Source organism: Balaenoptera ricei, chromosome 3, assembly GCF_028023285.1.
Source record: "Balaenoptera ricei isolate mBalRic1 chromosome 3, mBalRic1.hap2, whole genome shotgun sequence".
In the NCBI taxonomy this organism is placed as follows: Eukaryota; Metazoa; Chordata; class Mammalia; order Artiodactyla; family Balaenopteridae; genus Balaenoptera; species Balaenoptera ricei.
Genome location: NC_082641.1, coordinates 52,732,033 through 52,749,503, shown reverse-complemented (window position 1 = coordinate 52,749,503; position 17,471 = coordinate 52,732,033). Strand labels below are relative to the sequence as shown.

The 17,471-nt window shown below is 37.5% G+C and overlaps 1 protein-coding gene across 3 annotated transcripts in view; it reads right to left on the bottom strand.

The window, feature by feature from the left end:
* NLN (neurolysin) overlaps nucleotides 1-17,471 on the bottom strand; it is a 97,662-nt gene that overhangs the window by 51,282 nt on the left and 28,909 nt on the right. For 2 of the 3 annotated variants that reach the window (XM_059916488.1, XM_059916489.1), the window contains exons 2-3: nucleotides 4,927-5,186; nucleotides 1,031-1,179 (exon numbers count right to left, since the gene is read on the bottom strand). In XM_059916488.1, the coding sequence (XP_059772471.1) occupies nucleotides 1,031-1,179; nucleotides 4,927-5,186 (409 nt within the window). Of the gene's footprint in view, nucleotides 1-1,030; nucleotides 1,180-4,926; nucleotides 5,187-17,471 lie in introns of those variants that run through there. The other variant, XM_059916490.1, reaches the window with a different exon arrangement.

Below are 17,471 nucleotides of genomic sequence, written 5' to 3'. Positions count from 1 at the left end.
AGATTATTTTGGGATGAAATAAAAATAGGAGACTATAAGGGCCATGATTTGAATTGTACAGAATAACAACTGAAGCTAAAAGTTGAAAAGAGAACAATTTAACTAGCAAAAAATAGTCATAGTTATTTTAATTTATGTTATTTTTATAGTGCCAAAGATGAACAATTATGAACCATCATAGATGAACATAAATTAAGGGTGAAAAATGTTTGTCTGACATGAGAAAATAGGCAGCATGTACGTCTTACATGTCTAAATAAATAAATTCTGGATTACATATTCTACAGTGAGTTACAAATAAAACATTTGAAATAAAACTGCTTTTTATTTCAATCCCTGTCATAACTTGCTAAAAAGAACACAAATTTTGACATTTTGCCTATACAACGTGCAAAATTAAACAAAAATGCCTAGGATTGTAAAACACTGGTTGTTTTCCAAACAAATTGCTGAGTGCCATGAAAATAAAAATTCAAAGCAAAGACATGATGAAAATGCTAGGAAGCAAACCACCATCGTTGATGAAAAGACCCGAAATACTCAAGGCAGACCCACTTAGAGCTTTCTTAATACATAATTTCTGTGAGTCCTGAAAAATGTAAGGATGACAGATAGGAATGTCTCTGGCATACAGCATCAACAGTATGTCATCCGTATTATCGCCAAAACCACATGATATTTATAGATAACTCAACTCCATTTGCTTCTAGTTGATCTGATCTAATATAAACCTTGCAAAATTTTGAAAATTCAAAGAGGTTTTTACATCAAACCATTAAGTTCATGATGGCTAAAAAGCCTTAGATTTATGGATGCACACTCTTTTATACTTGGTCTTAAAAATTTTAAGTGAATGTAATTAGTAACTTAACATAAACCTAAGTGATATAACACTATGTTGTGCCCACTATCATAATAATTAGAAACAAAATCTAGGAACATTCAAATACTTTTTATCATTGGTCAAAGATTTTTACTTCTTTATTGTCAGTTTTTTTTTCCTTTTAAAGGGAATTATAAGACCATTTACCTTTAAATGAACAATTCTCAGAAAGATATCTTCTCTCATGCTCATCTCGATATCAAAACGAGAAAGTCTTTTGTCTGCTTCTGTACTTGCTGCTCGTACTTCTTTGTCAGAGGAGACGTGCTGGGGAAAGTCTAGCATGGTTCGTTCCACTGTTAACAGAGGAAAAAACCAGAAGGACTCATTAAGTCAGTATTAAGAAAAATACCTCGTACCTAGATGAATGATTATCCGAATATAAGTTTTTCATTACATACTTTCCATAAAGGCTCCTAGGGCTATCAAGAAACAGCATCTAACACAGGACTTGGCTATTCCTGGGGCATTGTTAGGAACAATAAGGGTGTACACTGAGTACTTACCAAAGGATGTTTAGTGTGCAATTTATTAACTGGGAATGTAGAAAAAAAAAAAGATGTAGTCCTTTTTAAAAAAATTTTTGTTGGAGTATAGTTGATTTACAATGTTGTGTTAGTTTCAGTTGTACAGCAAAGTGAATCAGTTACACATGTACATATATCCACTCTTTTTTAGATTCTTTTCCCATATAGGCTATTACAGAGTATTGAGTAGCGTTCCCTGTGCTATACAGTAGGCTCTTATTAGTTATCTATTTTATATATAGTAGGGTGTATATGTCAATCCCAATCTCCCTATTTAAAAGATGTAGTTCTTGGGGACTTCCCTGGCAGTCCAGTGGTTGAGACTCTGTGCTTCTATGGCCGGGGGTACGGGTTCGATCCCTGGTCGGGGAACTAAGATCCTGAATGCTGAGCGGTGTGGCCAAAAATAAAGAAAAGAAAAGAAAAGATGTATTGATAGTTCTTATACTGAGGCATTTTATAGTCTGGGAGTCGGGGGTAGGGAACAGTACATGAAAAGATAACAATACAGGACAGAACAGCTTAGCTGTCAAATGAATGGGACAGAAACTCAAAGCCTGCAATACCGAGGGCTGGGGCATTATGCCATGCCTTGTGGAGAAGGCTGGATCTTAGAGGATGGGCGGGGTGAGAGGAAGAGCTCAGTAGGGGACTGGAGAAGTAGAGACTGAAAGCATGGGGACCGGCAAACAAACAGGATGTTTAAGAAACAAGCAGGCCAATTTAGTGGGATGGGGCTTGTTTAGAAAAGAAGTTCTAAACCTTCATGACAGACTCCTTAGAAAATCTAATCCAAGTCATGGACCCTCCCCCAAATGCAAACATTCATACACATATAAAAAGCTGCATAGAATTTCAGAATTCTCAGAAATCTCAGTGGACATATTCAGTAAGCAGCTGAATACTGGGGCTATTCTTGTTAAATGATGGTAGTAATGTCATTTGCTCTTATTTTCACATATCAAAGTTGGTTGTTGGGTTTTTCAAACATTTGCATTTTGACTTTAATTAGGCAAAAATCTGATGTCAGTGAAATAATCCATACTACAGCAAAAAAAAAAAAAATCAGTATGGTTTATAACCATAGTTGTGGTTATGCTGTGACAATGAATACATTTTAATTTTACTATCTTTAGCACTTTGAAGGTATTATAAATAGGTAACATTTACACATGTGATATATGGTAGACAGTAAAGCTATCCTTTATATACCATGGAATTGTCCAGTTAAACAAGCTACCTTATGCATATCAGTCCCCTTAAAACACTGTCACAAAGAAAGCTGTAAAAAAATTGCCACAGATCAATAAATTCATAGTGTCTGTTTTTAAAAAATCAAATTAGATAATTATTATTTTAGGATTTAATATATCATTTTTGTCCCTTGATTAAAGAAAGAATAGAATGCAAGATTTAACATTTAATACATACAGCACTTGTTTAAGTGAGTTAACTAGATAGTCACAATTTCTGTTTACTTTTAAAAATTAGCTCAAAAAGATATTAAGAAGGAATCAAAATTGCTCAAGAACTTAAATGAGCAGAACAAAATGCAGGAGTCTAAAACTGGAAACATATTCTTAAACAAACAATAATATTGAAAACCATTTCCTTCCTTACTTTGCCACAAAGACCTGGAACCAGACTTATGTTCTCACTGCCAAACTATAAACAATGCTGATGCCCGGTACCTGACACTGGACAAATGGGGTTTTAACAGCTACTGCAGGAGGCTGAGAACATACACAGATAAGAGAAAGTTAGTCTTTAAAAATCTATTCCGAAACTCAAACATTTTTATGATTAACCCATAAAGATAAATTTACAGGAGAGGAAGAAAAAAATCACAAAACTAAAGGTATATTTAAAAGATGTATGATTGGGAGAAAAAGCAGAATTTAAGATAATTCTGTTTTAAAGATTTTTTCCCCACCTTTTTTTACATTTGCTAAATGCATAAGCTACTAGGCTGGCACACCGTCTTAGTCATAAGTGACTGAAGAAGTGAGTATGTGAACCAAGGACAAACCACGTACAGGGTGGGAGATGCACACGAAATTGCCTGCTGGGAAAGCTCTGCTGAATGGGGACCTCCTCCATTCCTTTGCCTTTAACTACAAGACCAACCAGACTTTTTTTACTAAAGAGTTTAAGCTCAAGGCTTGTAGCAAGATTTAGTGGCTATTAATGAGAGTGAAGCAGTTGGTAGTAAGAGGCAGAAACTGAAACAGAAATGCAGAGGGAAGAGAAAGTAGCCAAGTCCCTATTACGGTGGGACATAGGGTAGGGAACTCTTGGTGGGGAAAAAGAGATGACTAGGTCACTAGGGCTGTGCAGGATTTTGGACAACCTTCCAAATTCCAGAATCCATACAAATGCTTATGATAATTCAGTTCTACAGATAACCTATGTTCTTATGATGCCTGGCTACACAGCCAAGGTTGTTTAGCCATAATTATCCTACAAAATATATCCAATTCTTTGAGAAAACGGGCATGAATCTGCATTCTTTACAACTCAAAGGGTTTAATACTTATATTATTAAAATAATATATTTTAAGTGTAGGAAATATGGAAAATAGAGAAAAGCATGAAGAGTAAATGAAAAATCAACTATAAACCTGAAAAAAAAAACGAATGGCTGCTTCCACTGTTCCTTGAGAAAGATCACTTAAAGTATCAAATTTATCTCAGCTCAATTGTTCTGAAAGTCTCCTCTGGATCATTTATTTTTGTGATCATTGTTTTAATCCATATACTGGCATTTAGACAGGTGGGACAGATGGACAATATCTTAAAAAAAATACAAATGTATAAAAATGCACCCATTATATCTCTACTGAAATATTAATGATAAAGAAACTAAATTGAATGTGTTCATTTTTATAATAACTTTAAAGAATTCATGTTTAACTAAAAGTGATCTATAAATCACAATAAAACTATAAACCTAGTACCAAAAATATTGGCCATTATTAAAATTTGTTTTCTTTCTTTGTCCTTTTAATGTTATTAAATACTTCTCCTAAACATATTTTAATGGCTACATAATGTTACAGAGGGTGAATGTACCATAATTTCTTTAGCTATTCTACTTGTTGACACTTAGGGGTTGTTTCCAAGCTTTTGCTGTGATAGAGTACCTGTTTATACATAAGTTTATACATTATTTTTCCTATATCTGATTATTTCCTTAGATTATGCCTAGATGTGGAATTAATTACGGGGCTAGGGTATGAACTTCTTAAAAGTTTTGATATACATTGCTCTCCAGAAAGCAGTTGTAATGAGAGTGTACATTTTACAGCACCTCTGCCACATAATAAAATTTTTTAACTCAGGTAATATAAATAATTCTAAGCAATTATGAATCATTAATCATTAAAGCAATTACAAATCATTATGTAAAAATCAATGTCTTGTAAAATTGGAAAATGAATTGCCAAGACAGGAAGCATAAAATGGTTTATGATGCCCACAAAATGCAATATTGATGTGCTTTTGCATCCTACCCACCTATATACTTCACTTCTACATCTGCCAGTGCCTGCAAACAGTTCTTGTAAGTTACTTCCTCAATGTCAAGCATTGCAATAGCATCGTACACCTGTTTGGTCTGTGCAACAAGCTCCTCAGTTCTTGTTTTAATTTGCTCTGGTGAAAGATCCCATCTTAAAACATTTCTGCCAGCTGCAGTATAGGAAGACATTGCCTGAAGAGGAGACATCACTTCTTTTCCTAAAGTCATTCCGAATAAAATCCTGGAACCACCAATTCTACAAAGAATCAGAAAAAAGATAAAAATTAGGCATTTTGTTGGTCCAAAGTCAACACACAAATGTGTATTATCTAATTAAATTTTAAAGTAAAAAGAACTTTTTACTAAAATTGAGCAAATTTCTTTCAGGTGAATACATATGCACAAAACTAAATGCTCTTTACTTTCTTGTTTTCTTGAATAGTTACAGAGTTAATGGAATTTGGACTTTCCAAACACTGAATTGCTTACGTAATTAAATCATACAGAGAAATAAAGTTAGGTGTCAAAGACATAATAATTGTCCTTTATAAATTAAACCAGTAATCTTTCTTACTTAAACATTTTTCCTGTGCTAATATCCACCTACGATGTATGCAGAATCAATATTTTGATATTCAGCACGGAAACATTTTCAAAATTCTTTCTATATTGAACAACAATTTAAAAAATGTTTTACCAAAATTTCATGAAAATCAACTATGGCAATTTGAATTTAAGACTTAAAAAATAAAATCTGGTATAGCTATGGCATTATCCTGAAAGATAAAGGAATGATACCAACCCTTTATCCACTTAAAACACTGAAACTAAAAACTGATGCCATGTGTGTGTATATATATCTATAATATATAATTCTAGAACTTATAAATAAAAATATTATAATTAATAGCTAACATTTATTGTGTTTAGGCACTGTACTAATTACTTTCCATTTATTAACTCAGTCCCTACAACAATGCTGAGACAGATACTGTGGTTATTTCCATTTAGCCAAAGAAGTAACTAAAACACAGAGAAGTTAAGTAACTTGCCCAAGGTCACACAGCTGGCTACATGGTGGGAACTAGGATTAAAAACCAGGTAGTACAGATCCAGAACCCACTCTCTTAACCACAATACTAAACTTAATTCCTATTATCTTACAAGACCCCAAAACAACCATAGGCAGGACAATATTCCCTTTTAACAGATGATGCAGTTGAGACTCAGAGAGGCCAAGTGACTTGTTTAATGTCATTTGTTCAACAAATATTTATGAGCATGCACTGTGTCTGGTCATTGTGACAGGCACGAAGGATAAAAAGGCAAATTGACTGGGACCCTGCTATTTATATCGTGGAGAAGACTAATTGATAAACGGGCAATTGTACTGCATTGAGATGAGTGCCATGATAGGGTAAACAGGGAGAACTCTGAAAGAGCAGAGGAGCTTTTCTAGAAAGATTTTCTAGAAGGAACAGTGAGCAAGCCAAGATCTGAACAATGTGCAGAAATTATCCAAAGGTCAAAGGTTGTAAGGAAAGAAAAATCTGAAAAAGTTAAGTAGGGACTAGAGAATGAAGAGCCTTGGGAATCATCTGAGTTCAAACCTACTCTGAAGACAATGACAGAGCCACTGAAGGGTTTTAATCAGGTGAGAGATGAGCAAAGACATGCATTTTAAAGAAATCACTCAAATTATAGTGAGTTGAAATGTTTAGAAGAGAGATCTTTCCCAGAGAGAAGCTATAATGGTTAACTGGGGCATAATATTATGGTATACCTAACTAGGAAATAGGGGGAATTGGAGTGATTTAGTAGATATTCACTAAGAAGAATCAATATGACTTGGTACTGAATGGATGTCAGGAGGAGGTGAGATACTCAAGGATGACGTCCAGGCTTCTGTCTTGGAATTGGAGGGATGCACAGAAGCTCTGTCGCTAAAACAGGGGACTCAGATGAAGGAGGAGGCTCTCTGGTGGGACAAAGGGAAATTCAGTTTTGGACGTGCCAAGTCTGAAGCGGCTGTAGCACACATAAGTGGAAATTCATTACTAGTAAATGTAATTGGAAGGGACTTCCCTGGTGGTCCAGTGGTTAAGAATCGGTCTTGCCATGCAGGGGACGCCGGTTCCATCCCTGGTTGGGGAACTAAGATCCCAGATGCTGCAGGGCAACTAAGCCTGTGCAGCGCAACACAGAGCCCGTGTGCTGCAACTAAGACCTGACGCAACCAAAAAATAAATAAATAAATAGATAGATATTTTAAAAAAATGTAATTGTGGAGGTACATGGGAGGTTGAACTAGCCCAAGGGAATTTGCAGAGTGAGAACAGAAGAACAACTGAGCTCTAACTCTAGTTTAACCATTGAAGTAGAAAGAAAACCAAGTAGGTTGGGTTCTAGGAATTGTGAAAAGTAAGCACTGAAAAAGGGAGTGAATAACAGTATGAAATGTTGTACAAATCTCAAGAAAGATGCAAGAGTCTCTGTTGAATTCAGCAACAGGAACGTCATTGATGACTGGCAAGAGCAGTGTTAGTGGGGTGGTAGAAGTGGAAGTCAGGTTGCTATGATTGAGGGCTATGGAGATGGTAAAGAACCGGAGAGAGTGCACCTCAGCAACTCTCCATAGAGCTGGCTGTGAAAACAAGGAGAGCTAATGCAGTATAAGGGGCTGAGACATACAAGGGTGCATTTTTAACATAGGAGAAGCCAGAATACTGACCCCCTTTAACTGTCTCTCCACAATAACTGATATTGTCTATGTGAAACATACTGGTTGATGGTTACACTCAAGGCTGGCACACTATTTTCCAATGTATTTCCACATTTCTCCTTCAACCAGTTGAGTTATATATTCACCAAGAGTCAAGTTTAATTGCTCCAAAACCTGTTTATGCTTACTATACTCATTTCCTTTTAATTATTTTATTTTATAACAATTTTTTATTGGAGTATAATTGCTTTACAATGTTGTGTTAGTTTCTGCTGTACAATGAAGTGAATCAGCTATATGTATACACATATCCCCTCCCTCTTGAACCTCCCTCCCCACCCCCATCCCACCCATCTAGGTCATCACAGAGCACTGAGCTGAGCTCCCTGTGCTATACAGCAGGTTCCCACTAGCTATCTATTTTACACATGGTAGTGTATTTATGTCAAACCTAATCTCCCAATCCATCCCACCCTACTCTTCCCCCCGTGTCCACATGTCTGTTCTCTATGTCTCTGTTTCCATTCCTGCCCTGCAAATAGGTTCATCTGTAGCATTTTTCTAGATTCCACATATATGCATTAATATACAAGGTTTGTTCTTCTGACATTTCACTCTGTATGACAAACTCATCTCTACATTCATAGAGACGTGGATGTAGGTCCATCCACATCTCTACGAATGACCCAATTTCGTTCCTTTTTATGGCTAAGTAATATTCCATTATATATATGTACCACTCTTCTTTATCCACTCATCTGTTGATGGACATTTAGGTTGTTTCCATGTCCTGGCTATTGTAAATAGTGCTGCAATGAACATTGGGTACATGTCTCCTTCTGAATTATGGTTTTCTCAGGGTGTATGCCCAGTAGTGGGATTGCTGAGTCATATGGTAGTTCTATTTTTAGTGTTTTAAGGAACCTCTATACTGTTCTCCACAGTGGCTGTATCAATTTACATTCCCACCCACAATGCAAGAGGGTTCCCTTTTCTCCACACCCTCTGCAGCATTTATTTTTTGTAGATTTTTTGATGAGGGCCATTCTGACCAGTGTGAGGTGTAGTTTTGATGTGCATTTCTCTAATAATTAGTGATGTTGAGCAGCTTTTCATGTGCCTCTTGGCCATCTGTATGTCTTCTTTCGTGAAATGTCTATTTAGGTCTTCTGCCCATTTTTTGTTTGGGTTGTTTTTTTGGTATTGAGCTACATGAGCTGTTTGTGTATTTTGGAGATTAATCCTTTGTCCGTTGATTAGTTTGCAAATATTTTCTCCCATTCTGAGGGTTCTCTTTTTGTCTTGTTTATAGTTTCCTTTGCTGTGCAAAAGTCATTAGGTCCCATTTGCTTATTTTTGTTTTTATTTTCATTACTCTAGGAGGTGGTTCATAAAAGATCTTGCTGAGATTTACGTCAAAGAATGTTTTTCCTATGTTTTCCTCTAAGAGCTTTACATTTAGGTCTTGAATCCATTTTGAGTTTATTTTTGTGTATGGTGTTACGGAGTGCTCTAATTTCATTCTTTTACATGTAGTTGTCCAGTTTTCCCACCACCACTTATTGAAGAGGATTTCTTTTCTCCATTGTATGTTCTTGCCTCCTTTGTTATAGATTAGGTGACCATAGATGCGTGGGTTTATCTCTGGGTTTTCTATCCAGTACCATGGATCTATATTTCTGTTTTTGTACCAGTACCCTACTGTTTTGATTACTGTAGCTTTGTAGTATAGTCTGAAGTCCGGGAGCCTGATTCCTCCAGCTCCATTTTTCTTTCTCAAGATTGCTTTCGCTATTAGGGGTATTTTGTGTTTCCATATAATTGTAAAAGTTTTTGTTTTAATTCTGTGAAAAATGCCATCGGTAGTTTGATAGGGATGGCACTGAACCTGTAGATTGCTTTGGGTAGTATAGTCATTTTCACAATATTGATTCTTCCATCCAGGAACATGGCATATCTCTCCATCTGTCTGTCATCTTTGATTTCTTTCATCAGTGTTTTATAGTTTTCTGAGTACAGGTCTTTTGCCTCCTTAGGTAGGTAGGTTTATTCCTACCTAAGGTATTTTATTTATTCCTCCTTAGGTATTTTATTCTTTTTGTTGAAATGGTAAATGGGATTGTTTCCTTAATTTCTCTTTCTGATCTTTTGTTTTTAGTGTATAGGAACGCAAGAGATTTCTGTTCGTTAATTTTGTATCCTGCAACCTTACCAAATTCATTGGTTAGTAGTTTTCTAGTGGCATCCTTAAAATTTTCTATGTATAGTATCATGTCATCTGCAAACAGTGACAGTTTTACTTCTTCTTTTCCAATTTGTATTCCTTTTATTTCTTTTTCTGCTCTGACTGCCGTGGCTAGGACTTCCAAAACTATGTTGAATAATAGTGGTGAGAATGGACATCCTTGTCTTGATGTTCCTGATCTTAGAGGAAATGCTTTGAGTTTTTCACCATTGAGAATGATGTTTGCTGTGGGTTTGTCATACATGGCCTTTATTATGCTGAGGTAGGTTCCCTCTATGCCCACTTTCTGGAGAGTCTTTTATCATAAATGGGTGTTGAATTCTGTCAAAAGCTTTTTCTGCATCTGTTGAGATGATCATATGGTTTTTATTCTTTAACTTGTTAATATGGTGTATCACATTGATTGATTTGCGTATGCTGAAGAATCCTTGCATTCCTGGGATAAATCTCACTCGATCATGGTGTATGACCTTTTTAATGTGTTGTTGGATTCTGTTTGCTAGTATTTCGTTGAGGATTTTTGTGTATAAATTCATCAGTGACATTGGTCTGTAATTTTCCTTTTCTGTGATATCTTTGTCTGGTTTTAGTATCAGGGTGATGGTGGCCTCCTTGAACGAGTTTGGGAGTGTTCCTCCCTCTGCAATTTTTTGAATGAGTTTGAGAAAGATAAGTGTTAGCTCTCCTCTAAATGTTTAATAGAATTCGCCTGTGAAGCCATCTGGTCCTGGACTTTTGTTTGTTGGAAGATTTTTAATCACAGTTCCAATTCCATTACTTGTCATTGGTCTATTCATATTATCTATTTCTTCCTGCTTCAGTCTTGGAAGGTTATACTTTTCTAAGAATTTGTCCATTTCTTCCAGGTTGTCCGTTTTATTGGCACAGAGTTGCTTGTAGTAGTCTCTTTTGATGCTTTGTATTTCTGTGCTGTCAGTTGTAATTTCTCCTTTTTCATTTCTAAGTTTATTGATTTGAGTCCCGTCCCTTTTTTTCTTGATGAGTCTGGCTAAAGGTTTATCAATTTTGTTTATCTTCTCAAAGAACTAACTCTGAGTTTTACTGATCTTTGCTATTGTTTTCTTCGTTTCTATTTCATTTATTTCTGCTCTGATCTTTATGATTTCTTTCCTTCTATTAATTTTTGGTTTTCTTTGTTCTTCTTTTTCTAGTTGCTTTAGATGTAAGTTTAGATTGTTTATTTGAGATTTTTCTTGTTTCTTGAGGTGAGACTGAATTGCTATAAACTTCCCTCTTAGAACTGCTTTTGCTGCATCTCATAGGTTTTGGGTTGTCATGTTTTTTGTTGTCATTTGTCTCTAGGTATTTTTTGATTTCCTCTTTGACTTCTTCAGCAATCTCTTGGTTATTTAGCAGTGCACTGTTTAGCTTCCATGTATTTGTGTTTTTTACAGTTTTTTTTCCTGTAATTGATTTCTAATCTCATAGCATTGTGGTCGGAAAAGATGCTTGATACAATTTCAATTTTCTTAAATTTTCCGAGGCTTGATTTGTGACCCAAGATGTGATCTATCCTGGAGAATGTTCTGTGTGCACTTGAAAAGAAAGTGTATTCTGCTTCTGGATGGAATGTCTTATAAATATCAATTAACTCTACCCGGTCTATTGTGTCATTTAAAGCTTGTGTTTCCTTATTTATTTTCTGTCTGAATGATCTGTCCATTGGTGTAAATGGGGTGTTAAAGTCCCCCACTATTATTGTGTTACTGTTTGTTGATTTCCCCTTTTATGGCTGTTAGCATTTGCCTTAGGTATTGAGGTGCTCCTATGTTGGGTGCATAAATATTTACAATTGTTATATCTTCTTCTTGGATTGATCCCTTGATCACTACGTATTATCCTTCCTTATCTCTTGTAACAGTCTTTATTTTAAAGTCTATTTTATCTGATATGAGTATTGCTACTCCAGCTTTCTTGTGATTTCCATTTGCATGGAATATCTTTTTCCATCCTCTCACTTTCAGTCTGTATGTGTCCCTAGGTCTGAAGTGGGTGTCTTGTAGGCAGCATATATACAGGTCTTGCTTTTGTAGCCATTCAGCCAGTTTGCGTCTTTTGGTTGGATCATTTAATCCATTTACATTCAAGGTGATTACTGATATGTATGTTCCTATTACCATTTTCTTAATTGTTTTGGGTTTGTTTTTGTGGGTCTCTTTCTTCTCTTGTGTTTCCCTCCTAGAGAAGTTCCTTTAGCATTTGTTGTAAAGCTGGTTTAGTGGTGCTGAACTCTCTTAGCTTTTGCTTGTCTGTAAAGCTTTTGATTTCTCCATTGAATCTGAATGAGATTCTTGTGGGGTAGAGTGTAGATTTTTTTCCCTTTCATCACTTTAAATATATCCTGCCACTCCCTTCTGGCCTACAGAGTTTCTGCTGAAAAATCAGCTGATAACCTTATGGGGATTCCCTTGTATGTTATTTGTTGCTTTTCCCTTGCTGCTTTTAATATTTTTTCTTCGAATTTAATTTTCTTCAGTTTGACTAATATGTGTCTTGATGTGTTTCTCTTAGGGTTTATCCTGTATGGGGCTTTCTGCACTTCCTGGACTTGGGTGGCTATTTCCTTTCCCATGTTAGGGAAGTTTTCAATTATAATCTCTTCAAATATTTCCTCTGACCCTTTCTATTTCTCTTCTTCTTCTGGGACCCCTGTAATTCGAATGTTGGTGCGTTTAATGTTGTACCAGAGGTCTCTGAGACTGTCCTCAATTCTTTTCATTCATTTTTCTTTATTCTGCTCCTTGGCAGTTATTTCCACCATTCTATCTTCTGGCTCACTTATTTGCTCTTCTGCCTCAGTTATTCTGCTATTGACTCCTTCTAGTGTATTTTTCATTTCAGTTATTTTGTTGTTCATCACTGTTTGTTTTTCTTTAGTTCTTCTAGGTCTTTGTTAAACATTTCTTGTATTTTCTTGATTTGTGCCTCCATTCCATTTCCGAGATTTTGGATCATCTTTACTATCATTACTCTGAATTCTTTTTCAGGTAGGTTGCCTATTTCCTCTTCATTTATTTGGTCTTGTAGGTTTTTATCTTGCTCCTTCGTCTGTAACATATTTTTTTGTTTTCTCATTTTTTTTGATGGGTGGGGCTGTGTTCCTGTCTTACTGGTTGTTTGGCCTGCGACATCCAGCACTGGAGTTTGCAGGCAGTTGGGTAGAGCCGGGTCCTGGTACCGAGATGAGGACCTCCGGGAGACCTCACTCTGATTAATATTCCCTGGGGTCTGAGGTTCTCTGGTAGTCTAGCAGTTTGGACTCGGTGCTCCCACCATAGGAGCTCAGGCCTGACCCCTGGCCTAGGAACCAAGAACCTGCAAGCCATGTGGCATAGTGAAAGAAAAAAAAAAAAAAAGAGCAGTAAAATAACAAAGAATAAAAAATAAAATAAAATTAGAAAAATGAAAAATATACTAGGAAAAATAAAAATATAAGTGCAGTAACAACAACAAGATAAAACAGAACAACAGAAAAAAAATGGGGGGGAGAGCAAGCCAAAAGGAACAGAACAACAACAAAGAATAGAGAATAAAATAAAAGTAGAAAACTAAAAAACTTATTAGAAAAAATAAAAATATAAAACAGAACCACAACCTAAAAAGAATAAAAGAAAAGAAAAGAAAAGAAAAAAAGGCCAGGGGCTTCCCTGGTGGCGCAGTGGTTAAGAATCCGCCTGCCAATGCAGGGAACGCGGGTTCGAGCCCTGGTCCAGGAGGATCCCGCATGCCACGGAGCAGCTGAGCCTGTGCTCTAGAGCCTGCAAGCCAGAAGTCCTGAGCCTGCATGCCACAACTACTGAAGCCCACGTGCCTGGAGCCCATGCTCCACAGCGGGAGAGTCCACCGCAATGAGAGGCCCATGCACCACAGCGAGGAGTGGCCCCCGCTTGCCGCAACTGGAGAGGGCCCACGCGCAGCAGCGGAGACCCAACACAGCAAAAATAAAATAAATAAGATAAATAAATAAATTTATTAAAAAAAAAAAAAGAAAGAAAGGCCAGAAAAGGCCTTGGCTGTGGGGGGTGGAGCATAGGCAGGGGGCACGGCCTAGGCTCAGGACCCACGCAGGTGGAGAGAGGTAATAAGGCCCTGGGTGGAGATGTGGGGGTGGGGCCTAGGCTCAGCACGGCCAGAGGGAGTCTTGGAGGGCAGACGATCAGGCCTGGGACCCGCCTCCTGTCCTACTTCCACTTCTCCTCCCCCGTCCACCCTCCCCCCCCACGTCCTACCCAGTCGTTTGGGGGTTCCTTCTACCCCCTTAGGTGTCCATGGTCCCCCACCAGTGCCTGGTAGGTGCCCTAGTTGTGAGGAGACTCGAACTCCACATCCTCCTGGTCTTCCGTCTTGACTCCACCCCTCTATACTCATTTTAACGTAAGTTAAATATTTAACTGATTAAATGCATGCAAAAAGAATGATCTGTTTTTTCGGTAAACTATCTTGGGAATACTTTAAAAAAGACAGTTACTAAAAAGCCAACCAAAAAACTGCTGTTATAGAAGATTGAGAAAAGAATTACAAAGATTCAGAAGGCTTCTGAATTCAGATTACTTATGTGTGTCTGGAGTGTTCTTGCTTCACTTTAAAGAAACTGAAACTGGAAATGAAAATAATGCATTTCTGGTAGAGTTTATTCAAGGACAGTGAGGGATGCCAATCAAGTGATTCACCCTTAACCAAAAGGCCTTGGTCTTACCTCAAAATATTTGAAAATAAATACTCATTTATGTTTTCTTTGAATACATGGCTTGAGCAATTTAACATTTTTTATGATTCTATTTGGAACAAATTTTAAAAATTAATTATTAAATGACATAAGCACTGGGACTTCCCTGGTGGTCCAGTGGTTAAGACTCTGTGCTTCCATGCATGGGGGCATGTGTTTGATTCCTGGTCAGGGAACTATGATCCTGCATCCGCATGCTGCACGGTGCGGCCAAAAAAAAAAAAAAAAAGACATACGGAGCAAGGTCTTAATGGAGGTAGGAAGAAATGGCATGTATACCATGAGCAGAGCAAATTGTTTTAGATAGGAAGAGACTACAGTCTCAGTAAAATCAATGAAACAGGTAAAATGGAAGTAGTTAGGTTAGAGTAAAAAAAAAAAAGAGAGATGTTTGAATTTAAGAAATCAAAGATTAAGCCTGACAAGAACCAGGATACTTTCTTGGAAGTGGACTGATATAAATGAGTTGAAGAGTGCAAAGAACCGACAGCCCAGTACTGGACAGACTGTCTCCGTGAACACTGGCATCAGCAGCTTGATGGCTGGGCCTGGGAGTAGAAAGGAAGACTGAACCAGGAACCAAAACCTTCAAAGAATGGAGGGGACCAACCAGGTGGGTGAGAGAGGACATCATGAGCAGGGTCCCGTGAGCCTTGAAGGTGTTTTTACACCATGGTGAAGAAGTGTTGGTCTGGGAGTATAACGGGAGACATGGTGAGAGTCGGGCAACGAAGAAGATGTGGATCTTTCCTCCTTACTTAGTGGGATGGGGTGTAGAAGAAACAGAGATGCGGAAATTTTCCTCAGAGTTGAGTGGATTTCAGTAAAGGTTAAGAGGAGAAGAGAGGATCCAGAGAATATGAAGAAATGGAGGAGTTTGTTTACTATGGGACAAGGGCTCTGGAAATAACAAAGGAGGAGTCCGAGTACAACCAATAGCTAAATATGTGTTGGCTGTCCAGTCATTCACCTCTCCCCCATCTTATTACATACGCATTTTCTTCCCAGTGGCCACGCCTCCCCAGCAAAGTCCATGACCTTTGAAGGTGGCTGCCCCCACCCTCAGAACTCCTGTGAGAGAAAGGGGTATCATTCCTATTGAATGTAACTGAGCAAGCTGGTGCCCTTGACTGCAGCTGGCATCTCTCTTATGAGAAAGAGTGGAACCTGACTTATGATGAAATAAACACTGTGACTGGAAGAATAAAGGAAGGAAACCAAATATTTACTGACATCACCGATCCCTTAGATCAACTAATTCTGAAGCCTGACCTAGAGCTAGACTTTCTAGTTATGTGAGCATATTGTTTAAAGGCAGTTTGAATGTGGTTTTATGTTATTTGCCTCATACGGGATCCTAACGGAAAAAGGAATGAAAACTGATAAAGGAATGAGCACGGAAAAAACAAGTAAGGAGGTCAGAATATAAGAAATGATGGATGACTGGAGGGTCTCACAGGCTTGGTGGTGACCTAAAATAATAGGGATGTGAAGTTCAGTGTGTTGGCTGAAAACTTCCAAAATAATTATTCCCACAATCCCTCATGGATACACAGAACTGAGGCCTTAAACAAGGAGTCAGCCATGACCATGACTGGTTGGGCTTCCAAGGAAGTTGCAGTACAGGTGAAGGGACTGGCCATGGGATTACTGAGGTAAGGAACAGCAAGAGGGAGACTGATGAATAAAACGTAAGACTTCCGCATCTCAATACCCTGCTCTTTTCACCACTCCTCTTAGTACAAACCAATTGCTATGAACAAATTTTCATTATTGTTAAACAGCTTTAAAAGAAAATTATGTCAAACATTTCACTGATAAGATGATCTCCACTGGTTTTCATTTACTTCCGAACATTTATCAAAAGGTTGAGTGTTTGGCCACAGCACACCTCAGTTAAACTGATAAAGATGTCAGCAGCAAAAAACAAAACAAAACACGAAAAGATGTCAGCAGCTCTACCTTGGCTAAACAGCTATATCAATAATCACCCTTGCACAGTTTCTATTGCAACTAATGTAAAGCTACCCCTTCCTTAAAGTAGTATTATTCCCTAAATGTGGAAGGGGTAAGAAGAAAGGAACAGAAGTTAGAAATCATGACTTCATGGGTCAACAGAACACATGAAAATTTTTATCTTATACCTTCTTTTATTGCCTTCTGGAATTTTGTCTTAATTCCTTTCAGGATTTATAATTCTTGTTACCAAAGAAAAGAAATGGAGACAGAAGGATTCCCTTATACTTCTAACTAAAACATTTTGATCTATTGAGAATTTTTCTCCCTGCACTGTCTCCGCTTTTCCTCTTCCACAGTTTTTTTGCTGAGTATCCCTCCTTTTCCCCTTTATTACGATTTCAAGCTCATTCAGTACTTCGGATGCTGGTACACTGATCTCTTCCTCCCCTTCAGTGTCTCTGCAGCCCTGGAGAACTGCACTTGGGTGGGAAAACCAGTGCACCTGCAGTCATTCTAGCAACTGTGCTTGTACCCTTGAGAATCTGGTGAGGATTTTTTATTGACTTTTTGCAACTGAGAGCTACAAAATTTGAAAGCAGGCAACACACCATGATCTTGTCTTTCTCTACAGGAGTTATTACGTGCAATTATGTGAACATGAAAATCTAGATTAAATCCGAGATTCCTACTGTCTGATTAAACTCTAGGCTTTTTTTCCCCCTACAAACTCCCAGGCTATTATTTCAGTCCCAACTACACCTTCATTTTCTCCTGTCTTTAAAGCACTTTCAACACACAACTCTGAATTTCTAACCAAGAAATAATACAGAATACCCTACTAGAATTGACAGGAAGATGCATTTGTTAG